Source organism: Myotis lucifugus, unplaced genomic scaffold (assembly GCF_000147115.1).
Source record: "Myotis lucifugus unplaced genomic scaffold, Myoluc2.0 scaffold_241, whole genome shotgun sequence".
Taxonomy (NCBI): Eukaryota; Metazoa; Chordata; class Mammalia; order Chiroptera; family Vespertilionidae; genus Myotis; species Myotis lucifugus.
Window position 1 is genome coordinate 777527 of NW_005871289.1, and position 14233 is coordinate 791759.

The window sequence follows — 14233 nt, forward strand, 5'->3', positions numbered from 1 at the left end:
TATTTCTTCGATTATTTTTTCCTGCTCTTTTTCTCTTTCCTTACCTTCTGATAGTCTTATTATGCATATGTTGGCTCACTTAATGGAGTCTCATATTTCTCTGAAGCTCTTTTGATTTTCTTTCATTCTTTTTTCTCTTGGTACTTCAGACTGCATAATCTTTAACAATCTGTTGTAGTTCACTGATTATTTTTCTTCAAATATTTTTCATTCAAAGTTACTGTGAGCCAATCTACTGAATTTTTCATTTTGGTTTTATACTTTTCAACTCCAGAATTTCCATTAGCTTCTTTTTAAAATTTCTAACTTTTAATTGATATTCTCTATTTTATAAAACACTGCAATCACACTTTCTTCTGTTCTTGAAACATGGTCTCCTTTAGTTCTTTGAACATAATTATAATAGATATTTTGAAGTTTTTGTCTCCAAGTCCAACATCTGGGCCTTTTGTGTTGTCTGCTCCCCCACCCCTTTCAGGGATCACACATACCTATTTCTTTGCATATCTAGTATTTTGTTTTTATGGCTGTTGAAAATGGAGTATACTACATTAAGGTAGTATATTGCAGCAACTTAGATAATAATTCCCTTCCCTGCCTGGGGCTTGTTGTCATCATTGGTTTGTTTATTTGCTCAGTGATGGCTGAACTAGTTCAATACAATCTCTTTCCCTCCTAGTGTGCCGCCTCAGAAGTTGCTCGTCAGAGGCACAGACTTGAGCATGCAAACAGTCTTCTCATTTACCAGGGATGACTGTTTTTAGTCAGTTTCTCTTTGGCTTTCGCTTCTCCTGATCTCTCCAGTAAGTTACTGACTAGTCCAGTGATGGCGAACCTATGACACGCGTGTCAGAGGTGACACGCGAACTCATTTTTTTGGTTGATTTTTCTTTGTTAAATGGCATGTAAATATATAAAATAAATATCAAAAATATAAATCTTTGTTTTACCATGGTTGCAAATATCAAAAAATTTCTATATGTGACACGGCACCAGAGTTAAGTTAGGGTTTTTCAAAATGCTGACACGCCATCACTGGACTAGACTGACTCTATTTGTTGATACCACATACCGCTGTTATTTCCACTAATTCCTGGCTGACTGCTCTATTGCTTTTGTTCATACTCTTGAGCATGGATTGCTCCACAGAATGATCTACATAATGCTGGGCCTCTTTGCAGAGTTAAGGTATCATCAGCTTTTAAGTTTTGCTCTGACCCCAGGAGGACACTTCTTATCTGTCTCTTTCCTATGTTTCCTCTGTTAACTTTTAGCTTATGCACTGTTTATGCTTGTTGCAACTAGTATCAAGAAATTACCAGCTTCCTCTTAATTGCTCACCACAAGGATCTCCACTGTTTTTTACCCGCTCTGTTCCAGTCAGTCAGTCCCCTTAGGGAGGGCTGCAGAGCTATCCAGTTATTGTCCTGCCTTTCCCTCTGGGCAGAATCTTTAACCACTATACTGGAGCTGGGGGTGGAAACAGCCATCAGTGTCTCCTGGAAAAACTATCTTGGATTCAAGAATCAGGAGTTGGTCAAAGATGGGAATTGTGTCTTTTAGGCTTATCCCCTCAGACATGGATCTTCACTCCCTATGAGAAAGCTAAGGTGGGGGCGATCAGGGCCCAGTATTCTCAGCCTGCTCTGTCTGGGGTGGAACTTCCCTATGAATAGAGGATGAGAGGCAGCTCCAGTCCATGTTATGCCTGCCTAGAATAGAGCTTCTGCAACGTGGAGCCAGAGGAGATGAGGGATGCTGACCTGCCCCTCCTGGGGTGAAACTGTTACCCTAGACTGGGAGCTGGAAAAGCAGGTGTCCCGTGTTCTTGGCCACACTTGCCCAGAGTAAAGCTTCTATCATACCGAGATGGGGTACCAGGGTAGGCTGGGAGGAGAGGAATGTTGGGAGTAGATCATGGCTCAAAAGCAACAGACTCACTGGTCTTAATGAGATTTAGTAGATTTTCTTGAACATGTGTTTCTTCATTTGCTGTATGCTCTTAGGACAATTTCTAAAAAAAAACAACTTAAACTATAATTAAAAATTTTTTCACTAGGTAAATGTCTTTCACTGGGGAAGAGAACCACACTCTTCACATGGCCATTATACAAATCCCACCTCAGTAGATGTATTTTACTTGAGTAAATAGTTTATTATATACATTATATCAACTTTTAAAAAATTTTATATTAAGACACACAAAATTAGAAAATTTAAATGAGTATAAAGAGGAGATATTTGAAATTAATAAGAGAGGACAGAGAACTGATATGATGATGCTAGTGCAACTGATACTAGTCTTACCATTCTGAGCATCGTGGTGTTCAAAGCACCGTATTGACAGCTATCATTTATTCAAAGCATGGTATTGACAGCTATCATTGATTCAGTGGCAGAAATGTATCAGGAGCTTTTCATACATTTGGTTGAAATTTCATAATAATTACACATGGTAATTGGTATAATTTCTGACTTATAAATAAGAAAACTGACCCTTAGTGTCTTACAGAGAGAAAGCAGAGAACTGGGATTAATTGAAATTCAAATCTACTTTACTTCAAGTCTGTACTCTTCATGCTCTTCATAAAAGGGAGCATTTAATTTAATCTGGAGAACTATTTTCCAGGAATTAAATTCTATGAGAATTTCAGGAATATTAAATAGACAACACTGACTAAACATTTGATGAGAATATTTTTTTGCATGACTATTACAATTGCTGATTTGTTGAGGTAAATGAAAGTAGTTTCTTTCAAAGTCTGTTAACTCTTCAGTTGGTTTTGAGTAGTTTTCTGGAATTCTTAATCCAGTAGAGTTTGTTTAGATACTTTATCAATATATACACTGAGTGGCCAGATTATTATGACCACCTGACGTCTGTAGGCAAATTAGCCGTACACTGCATCGTATGGGATATGGAAGTCGAAGACCTGTTCGAACACCTTTGCTGTCTGCAGTTACCAAGATAAAACGTCTCCAATTCGCACAGAAACACAAGATTGGACAGTTGAGCATTGGAAAAAAGTCATGTGGTCCGATGAATCACGTTTCCAGTTGCATCATGCGGATGGCAGAGTGAGAATTTGGCGAAAACAGCATGAAAGCATGCACCCCACATGCATGAGTACAACCCTTCCAGCTGGTGGGGGCAGTGTTATGGATTGGGGCATGCTTTCCTGACATGATTTGGGCCCTTTAATTCGTGTGGAATAACGTCTGAATAGCACAACATACCTAAGTATCGTTACTGATCAAGTTCACCCTATCATGTTGATGGCGTATCCCAATGGAGATGGCTTCTTCCAACAAGACAATGTGCCATGCCACGGTGCTCATATTGTGCAGGAGTGGTTTCAAGAACATGAGGGAGACTTTACCTTGCTTAGGTGGCCCCCACAATCACCAGGCCTCAATCCAATTGAGCATTTGTTGGACGAAGTTAAAAGAGCCATCAGGCAGCTCGTTCCACAACCATCAAATCTCACAGAACTGGACAGTGCTATTCATCAGGCATGGTGTCAGATTCCTTGAATCACCTTTCAACATCTCATGGAGTCAATGTCAAGAAGAATCGCCGCAGTATTGAAGGCAAAAGGTGGCCCAACGAAGTACTGATGGGGTGGTCATAATAATCTGGCCACTCAGTGTATAATGCAGTGTATATATGCAGTGTATACATGCAGTGTTAAATTGCGTTGTTTACCCATATCTTCAGAAAAAAATCACTTCTACTGTCGTGGTAAACAACCTGCTTCCCTATTTATAATGGTCTGGCCCTCTAGCAACTTCAGTGCAAAATTATAGCTAATTTGCCTACAAACGTCAGGTGATCATAATCATCTGGCCACTCAGTGTATATGGCAACAATAAATACCACTATGCAGTCACTGTGTTAAATTCAAAATATATGTTATTTCTAAAAACATAATATACGTTGAACCTTGAACAATGTGAGGTTTAGGTGTGCCAAACACAGTTCAGTCAAAAACTCACCTGTAACTTTTGACTCCCCCAGCACTTAACGATTAATAGCCTACTGTTTACTGGAAGCTATACTGATAACATACATTGTCATTAAAACATATTTTTTATATTATATATATTATATACTGCATTCTTACAATAAAATAAACTAAAGAAAATGTTAAGAAAATCATAAGAGAAAGTACATTTATATTATTTATTGAAAAAAATCTGCATATAAATGGACCCACAATTCAAATCCATGTTGTTCAAGGGTCAACTGTATTTATTTTAATTCAACAACATTGTTTAGTAATTATCTATTTTGGCTTAGCATTTTTAGATTCTGCAACATTAATACTTTTTCTAAATATTCCAGAATAGGGAATTGAATTGGAAAATCAGATAAGGAAATTTTTCTACTCTGCATTAGTTTTTGTTTTTTTGTGGTTTTTTTTTTTTTACTGGATTTCAAACAGCATAGAAATATACACCAAAACAAGGTGATTTTATATCATAAGACATACTTTATATAATAAATTAAGAAAAACCCATATGTATCAATTTCAAAGACATAGTAGGTCTGTCTGGTTCTCTACATCTATAAGAGAAAAATTATGCTTGCTAAAACAATGTTTTAAATCAACACAATTTTCTTAGTTTCATGATATTCTGATGTAAAGCAGGTTATATTATTAAAAGAAAGAATTTAAATACCAGATTACTATTAAGTCATATAAGTAGAAAATGATAAGAATTAGCTGTCAACTAAATAAAATTGTTGTTAATTTCTAAACTACATTATTTAACAGAAGTACATATATTCTACTCTGACTGGAATATCTTCATTGACAGTGCATAAATGTGAGGTCCAGCATACCTGTGTCATTGTTCTTAGTTTAGTATTTTGTTTAGATTACCTTCAAGAAGATCATCCTCGTCTATGCCTTTGACAATCTTTGATTTGTAGTCTCGGAAAAACATGTATTTTAACAGTCTTCTAAGTTTTTTCTATTAAAAATATGAAATCAGTAAATAAGAAACCTTATACATATATTCACTTTACTGAGTAAAGACTATAATAACTAAATTTAATAAAGTAGTACCCTAGAATCACTGGGGGAAATACGCCAATTCTCAGCATAATATTATGTAATAAAAAGAAATGTAGTCACAAATTAAACATAAAAGTTGAAACACAAGTATTTTTAAAAGCACTTTTCATTTACAAGTATCCAGATGCTCCAGAATCACAATAATTACCTTTATATTTTGGTCTTATAAAGAGCCTTAAATTCTTTCTGAAGACTGTGAGAAATATCACACTCTCCATACTAAGCTATTTTATTTTTTAAATGATTTATAAACAATCCAGACAACTGCTTTAAAAAGGCATGCACTCTCCTTTTATTGTTTTTTATTCTCTGATACTTTTATTTTATTTAGAAGAGCTGGTTTATATTTCTGGAAAACATTCAGTAATATGAGAAACATATTTTTATGAAACTCAAAGCTGATTAATGATAGTTGGGTCTTAATGATGGCTTTCCTTAGGTTTATTAGAAAACCAGAATACTGCTTAGCTTTAAAAGTAACTTATAAATACTTTGTAATTTGTTGTGTGCTTACATTTGGAATGTATTATTACTGGTTCTTGACCTTTAAGTTTAAGATACCATATCAGCTGAAAACTATTGCATTTTACAAAGCTCTTTTACATGCATTTTATTTGATATTTTCAGTAGCCCTGAGATATAGACAACTATAATCATCTCCTCTTTATACATAAGGAAACTGAGGTTAAAATTAGTCTTGCAACTAGACCTTAGCAGGGTCACACGTAAAAGATAACCTTTGAACCTTAGTTTCTTTATTTACAAAGTAAGTAAAATACCTACATTACAGGATTATTGTGAATAAATGAACTGCCTAGAGTAATACGTAAAACATAGACAGTCAATAAATACTGCTTTATATAATTTGAAATTATGAAAAGAAAAAAACAGGTCTTTTGCTATCCTCTTCTCTTTGCTGATTCCGTTCAGTACTTTAGATTGTATTTTTGTCTTATATCACTCCTATGTAAACTACTTTAAATCCTGTTTAGAAAATATCATCATATAAATAAAAGTATTATTTTGAGGAGAAAGATGATAACAATGGCAACTATAATATTATAGGTATGTTCTCAGGTGCTAATATGATTCTGATTAAGAGTCCCACTGGACAGTAAAGGGCACTGTCAATTAGTGTATGCTCCTGAAGTTTCAATAGGATTTTAAATTTTACTTTCCCCAAAGGCAGGAAAACGTACCAATATGGACTTTGTGTGTGTATGCTAGCCTCTTCACCTCTGTCAGTGAAAAGGAAAACTTGACTAGATACATGCCGCTAACTCCCTCTTCCCAGATGCCTTCATAGGGAATCTTGGCTCCAGGCCCTCATTTCTGCCAACAGCACCTTTCGGCTCCTTCCTCCCAGGACCACTGCTATGTAAGCCCATTTTGCCTTAGTCCTCCAAGTTTAATGGTCACCAAATCCTGCCTATTTTGACTCTTCACGATTTCTTTGAATTCTTCCTTCCTATCCAGTTCCAGTGCCATCACAATAATCAGATTTTGTCTAGATTCCTCAACCAGAATCCTGGTGAGTTCTTCTGTGTTTGGTTCGTTCTAGCTATACTTGCATGAGTCTTACCCAGGCAGAAACCTCCACTGCAAAAAAATCCTACAGCTTCTACGTCTAATCATACAATCTTAAAATTCTGTGAGTCTTAAAATGCTTCTTTCAACTAAATCATACTGGTTTTCCAAACTAAAGTATATCTTCTTGAAAGTGAAGATATTTCTTTCTTTTCCTTTATATTCCTCAGACTACTGAAGAGGTAATGAGCCAAAAGTTTATTCAAAAGGTCAAATGGGAAGGCTTTTGATAAAAAATAGAGCCACAAGCATACAAAAATGGTGGCAGAGGAGTGGGTGAGTATAATAAAAGGCCAGGAAAAATCAGTGGAGAAATGAAAGATGGGACTGACATTGGGAACTAGGCATTGCTTGCTCATTTACAATAGCATCTGTCACAACACACTGTGATTATTTTTTACATGTGACTTTTACATGCAACTTATTAAAACATGTAAAATTTTATAAAATATTTTTAACTAGCTACTCATGGAAGAGAGTTATGACAAAATTAGACATGTAAATACCAGCTTAGATATTTTTATAACAGTGTTCAAAGAATAGTAAAACCCTAGACATTATGGTATATATTTATCCTAATGGAATATACATCTTGATTGATTTTCTATTTCCTATAAACTAGTGTCACAGAATAAACTTTGTATTTCAAGGTAAAAAATTACTCTCTGAAAGCCTGTAATACTGTATAAAATTAGAAGAAAAGTAAATATGCTACTCACTTATCAGAACAGTAAATATTTAATGACTATTATGTAGCAATGAACATGTCAAAATAGGTGTGTACAGATATGTGAGAATTAGTTGTCAACATAGTTTTACATACATGCCTTTGCCCATGTTAAAAAAAATAAATTCTCTTATAGTAAGCCATTCTGTCATGCAAACTATGAAGACTAAAATATCAATTCAATAGTTATGATACCAATTTGAAAGCTTTGTGAAAAGTGTATTTAGTTTCCTCATATAAGTATAGTTAAGCACCAAACATGGCATTTTAATTCAGTAGAACATTTTAGATTACCTTATCTTTGCGCATCAAAAACAGAAGATCTTCAGGAGATATTACCCTTGCTCCCCGGAGCTGAGAAACTTCAGCAGCTTGGTGTATCTGACAACAACAAAATTTAGGAATTTTTCTCAATATAAATTAAAGACATGACAGTCATGATGTCTCAAGAAAGAAAAATACATTAAATTAAACATTATGGGGAACAATTCAGCCATCACATTACTATTTTTAAAAGTAAAATGTCTTATGTTTTAAGGCATAAAAAATGCAATTAAATTAACTTATAAGCCTATCTGTAACTGATACAATAAACAGAAATCCTTGATTTCTTTCATGCAAAAGAAAAATCATGTGCAGCTTCCAAAAATGCATTAATGCACCTGAAAATAATTTTATGAAATTGTATCCTCATATCCATGTGAGCAATGGTTTCACTCAGTATCACTAGTTGAATAAGTATATTATTAATCTGAGCTCCCATGCTGGTATGATTTGAAATAGGCCCATTCAGACCTTTAAAAGATCAACAAAAACAGTAGCTGTTTCTAATATCCAAAGGAAAAAAAATAGTTTTAGTTTTGGCAAGTCTTCAGTGGGCAAAGGATTCAGTCCATAAATCATAATACGGGACTGCATTAATTTCTTTCCACACTAATCACATGCACACAAAAAGTTAACTGTATCTGGAATGCACAACACAAAACATACTGCATGAAAAGTTAGAGTCCCCCTGAAATGTTCATCTGGGCCCTTATATCTACAAAGTCGGGAGTTTTCTGGAATTCAGAAGTCCTAGAAACACAATCTTACTTGAAAATGACCTGGAAAAGAAAAGAATGTGAAAAATGATAGTCCTATATTTTGGCACAGGCAATCACTTTCTTATTTTGATTAGTTAGAAGGAACATAAAATACATCCAGCTGAAAAAAATAAAGATGCTGCAGAAAACTCTACAAAAATGTGCCTGTAACTTCTTTCAAACTTGATTAAACCATAGTGATTGCACCAAACCAACTCTATCCAATATTACAAAAATATTTACATATAAAAGCTGTTTCTGAATGCACCGTTCTTTGAAAGGAATAAATCTAACACATATTACTGAGAACTAATCTTTATAAAGTGACACACTGTTATCTTAACAATTATAAGAAATCAAATAGAGCATTTGTACTAAAGAAATTCTGCTTGAATGTTTAAGCGATTTTGTTAGGTAAGCTTCAAACCTTGTCTAAATACACAGACTACAAAATAGACTACAAACTCCCTATGTGTCAACCTTACCACTGAACTTCCTGGATACTGGTGGTTGGTATATAAACATAATTCTACCTAAATATAGAAATTTAAATTTAACTGTGAACCATTTAAAAAGAAATCTTGGGGGAAGGTTTTTAAAAAAGATGATGTATTTATTCAGAAAGAATCTAAATGTTTTCAGCAGGAAAAATTTAAACATTTTTTCTAAAAACTGGAAGAGTACCAGGGAAATAGGTATACACATGTGTGTGTTTTCCAAATAAAAACATTTCTATCAGAGTCTAAAATACATACAATCGGTGTGAAGAAGAATATGGACTCAATATCCATTCATCTGTACACATACAGAGAACAGGAGGCAGTGCTGTCAAGTACTACACAAATATTAGTAACTTCACTATGTTAAGAAAGGGTCAGGATAAGTATATATCCCTAAACAGCTTCCCATTAGTCAGTTATTTATCCACACTACATCTATATAATTTGTATTTATAACACTCTCAAAAACATTCATTTAAAACAGATTATGTGGGAAAAATGAGAAAATAAAGACAAAGAGTTAGACATTCAATTTTTTTATTTTTTAAATATATTTGTATTGATTTCAGAGGGGGAGAGGGAGAGAGAGATAAAAATATCATTGATGAAAGTGAATCATTGACCAGCTGCCTGCTGCACGCCCCACATTGGGGATGGAACCCACAACTCGGGAATATGCCCTGACTGGGAATTGAACTGTGACCTCCTGGTTCATGGGTCAATGTTCAACCACTGAGCCACACTGCTGGGCGAGTTAAACATTTTAAAACATCTTTTCAAAACCAGTACATAACTAGTGTAGGGATCAGAAATTTATGTCTTGGTTAATTAGCAGGAAATCTTTACCTTTAGTTTTCATCCACCCCATTTGCTAATTTCTCTCACCTAAGTAGAATCCTTACTAGCACTAGTACGCTAATTCTCACTAATATGCCTTGAACTCCTGTGAAGTGAATCCTCTGGACTGAAAGCTACCATTGTGTTACTCACCAAGCCTATCTGGCCCTCATGTGACCCTTGTCTCAAATTTACCTCTCCCAAACTCTTATTTTTTACTAAGTGAAGAGAGCAATTTAATTAGCTAATTACAGTGATCACACTAAAGTGTGTATTACCCATTAGCTTACTTCTAGAAATATTTCTCTACATCTACCAGAAAGAATAAAGAAACACCTCTTCAACAACACAAGCTTAAAACATGGGTGAGCAGCTTTGGAAATACCAAAACCAGAAAACCCAAAATAAAAAAAAAACCCTCTTAATATCTTCAAGCACTTAAAACAAAAGGTTGATTCTATATTCTAAAAAAATCCCTCAAATTCTTAATCCTTGAAAATAAATAGAAGTTATACTTCCTTATTCACTGTAACAAGTCAGTCATTAAAATATGAAATAGTACATTCATACTTTTTATTATAATAAAAAAATATACAATTAATTATAAAATATGCAAGAAATGATAGCATACAGAAATACTTTAAGACCAATCTAACTTCAATGTGGTCTTTAAAGCATGACTGACTCACAGATTTCCCTATATGCCTTCATTCTCATTATGTTTTTTGTTTATCTCTCTTATTTTTCTACATTTAAGCTCCAGTAGTTTCAGTTTTATCTTTATGCCTTTGTGTGCTTGTGATGGTTACTTCTGTCAACCAGACATTTAGTCAAACGTTATTCTGGGTGTTATTTTTGAGGGTATTTCTGGATAAGGTTAATATTTGAGTCAGTAGGATGGGTAAAGCATATTGCCCTCCCTAATGTAGCTGGGCCTCAACCAATCAGTTGAAGAACTGCATACAGTCATGCACTACTTAATGGCAGAGACATGTTCTAAAAAATGTATTGCTAGTAAATTTTGTTTTTGTGCAGATATAGAGTGCACTTACACAAACCTAGATGGTTTAGCCTAATACACACCTAGCCTATATGGTATAGCCTATTGCTCTTTGGCTACAAGTCTGTATAGCATATTACTGTACAGAACAACACAAGATTAAATCACCACAAGAGAAAATGATGCGACCAAGAGATTCAGTTAACACAAGATGTATGAGGCTGCTAGCTGGTTAATATGACTTGCTGTTTTACAGCAAAACTTTTAAATATATATATATATATTTTTTTATTGATTTCAGAGAGGAAGGGAGAGGGAGAGACAGATGGAAACATCACTGATGAGAGAGAATCATTGCTCAGCTGTCTCCTGGATGCCCCCCTACTGGGCACCGAGCCTGCAACCCAGGCATGTGCCCTGACAGGGAATCAAACCGTGCCCTCCAGGTTCTTAGGTTGATGCTCAACCACTGAGCAACACCGGCTGGACAGCAAAGCTTCTTCTTTTTTTTTGTTTTTAAATAAGTAGAAAGAGTACACTTTAAAATAATGACAAAAAGGATAGTATAGTAAACACATAAACCAGTAACACAGTCATTCATTATCACCATCAAGTGTTTTGCACTGTATAATTGTATGCACTATGCTTCTGCACATCTGGCACCACAGCTTTATTTCCCCCAGCATCACCACAAACACATAATGTGTTATACTATGACGTTAGAACGTCACTAGGTGATAGGAATTTTTCAGTTCCACTGTAATCTTATGGGACCACTATCATTGGTGGTCTGTCATTGACCAAAATGTCATTAGAACAAAAAGGCTAAAGAAGAGAGATCTTCCTTCTGCCTGTCTTGAAGTAGGGCATGGGTATTTTCCAGCCTTCTGACTTAAAATGAAACATCTCATTGTTCTCAGACCTTTGGACTGGATCTGGCACTACATCTCGTCTCTCCTGGGTCTTCAGCTCGTCGACTACAGAACTTGGAACTTCTCAGCCTCCATAATTATATGAACTAATTCCATCTAGCTATCTAAATGTCTGTCTATCTATCATCTATCTATCTATCTATCTATCTATCTATCTATCTATCTATCTATCTATCCACACACATATAACCTATTGGTTTTGTTTTTCTGGAGCGTCTTAACTAATAAAGTAATTACTAAATAAATTATGAGAAATTCTTGATTCTTTCTTCTTTAAAATACAGGCTTCAAAATAATTTTCTCAAAGAAAAAACATCTATAATTATTTTCATACAAAATAGTGTTTATTACCTAACTTAGGCATGGCAATCAGTTTACAATATCTTAATTGTAGTTGTCAATACATTTTTTATCTTCCTCAACCAGTTACCTAACATTCTCACTTCCAAACTTCCTTTTGAATAATATCTCTAGGTCCAAGACCACCATTCCCAAAAGGCAGTTTATAAATCTTAAATGTTGACATTCTATTTCCCCTCGATGATTTTCAGTTTTACCAGCTATAATAAAAATGAATTGAGCTACGTGAAGTCAATAACCCCTGCATTTGGCTGTGGCCCACATAAATTCAGCAGAAAGATTTCTCTAAAGTTTCAAAAGTTTTTAAACGTACAACAAAATAAAAAGAGAAAGAACTCATGGACATGAATAATAGTGTGGCGGTTGTGAGGTGGGAAGAAGTGGAAGAGGGTATAGGGAGGATAAATGGTGATGGAAAGAAGTAAAATAAAGAGAAAATAAGTAAATGAAAGTACAACAAAATTAATTTGATGATTTAATAATCATTAACAGCCTGAAAGTATTCCTTTTTAAACACGTAAGTTGCACTTTTCCCCTGTGGTTTCTGGCTAGCTTCTTGGATCTTTCCTTCTTGAGAATAAATAATACATACATACATTCATACATACTAAGAGGCAGGAGTTGTTGAAAGTTGTGTCACAAAGAGGCAAAATCTTAGACTAGGTAGTCACTTGGCCTAAGATTTATTTGTTTGTCTTTTTACCCATTGGTCTGTCACCCACTACTTACAAGACCAGATTCTAGGTTGGACTATGAAAGCACAGCTCTGCTTGCAACCCTACTTGACTATAGATAACCTCAAAGATCCTCTCTGAATCTTTCTTGTTGAGCCTGAAGCAACTTGTAGTTCAGAAATCTGGACTACAGTTCTAGCTCTACCACTAAGCAAGTGTATAACTTTAGATATATTAAATAACTTTTCGAGATTTATATGTTTCATTTCCATTTGAAATGGATAACCAATGTTTTTACTAACTAGCAGAAGAGTTAATAATCTTAGTAGTAATAATAGCTATCATTTATTGAATATCTAAATTGTACCAGGCACTTTGCTATGTATGTTATAAATACTTAACTCTAATTTTTAAAAATTTTCTCTCAGAATGTATGCAAAGTGTTTACTTTCTTTAAATAACCAGCTCTGTAATAATTCTTTATGTTTCTAGGAGTCTGTGTAGGTTTCTCACATTTCTGGGGTTTTCTTGTTTTTAGGGTGATAAGGTTTCTTCTTTTATTTTTTTCTTCCCTAAAATCAATGCAGGTGAAAGGGTGGGTGGGGTCAGGGCTGTTATTTTTAACTAGCATTTTAGATATACTCAGGTGGGTGGGAGGGTTGTTAGTTTTTTGTTTGTTTGTTTTTAATGAATCTTGTTTAATACTGCCCATTAGCTGTCATGCCCGGTCAGCAAATGCTTTAAGTGTAGAAAACATTACTCAGTTGAGTTTGAAGTTTTTTTTCTTTTATGAGAAAGGTAAATGCAGAATTGGAGAAATTAACATGGGCATGTTGCCTGATATTAGACTAAGTATACTTTTTTTTTCCCCAAGGCAGACATGCGTAGGTAAGGAATATGCAACCCCAGCATATCTGTCCGGGCCACAGAAACTAACTCCAAGCCCATCATGGGGTGCTGTCTGCCTCTGGACATTTTTCAATGGGCGTCCCAGCAGTTGTGCAGATCCCATCAATGACTAGTAAGTGGAGAAGGGGGAACAAAAGTTTTCCCTCAAACCTTTCAAGTGGGTGTTTGCTTAGGGTGGGTGTTTTTGTTGTTTTGTTTTGATTTCCGCACCCGCCCGCCCCCCGTGGATTTTTACTTAAAATCTTAAATGTTATACTGCAGACCCCAGGCATGACAGGCAATGAGCAGGTGAAGAACCAATAGATAAGGGTTCAAGAACTCCTGTGTTGGCTAACGGGCTTCTGAATGTATTGCTGTGGTCCACAGAGAAGGCTGGAGAAGGTAGCAAGGAGATGCTGTATCAGCTGCTACAGCCTTAAAACAAAGTTGGTGTCTCTCTCGACTTTAAAATTGTTCCTATGCAGCTTATTTTATTTTTGTTTAATCAAATAAACAAGAGGGGTTTTTTTCCCCATGGGAAAAATAAAATGTATGTGACATTAAA

The 14233-nt window shown here is 35.0% G+C and overlaps 1 protein-coding gene across 1 annotated transcript in view; it reads right to left on the reverse strand.

The window, feature by feature from the left end:
• SUPT3H (SPT3 homolog, SAGA and STAGA complex component) overlaps positions 1-14233 on the reverse strand; it is a 408078-nt gene that overhangs the window by 134100 nt on the left and 259745 nt on the right. Inside the window, exons 3-4 of the mRNA XM_023762291.1 lie at positions 7690-7776; positions 4887-4977 (exon numbers count right to left, since the gene is read on the reverse strand). Coding sequence (XP_023618059.1) covers positions 4887-4977; positions 7690-7776 — 178 coding nt within the window. The remainder of the gene's footprint in view (positions 1-4886; positions 4978-7689; positions 7777-14233) is intronic.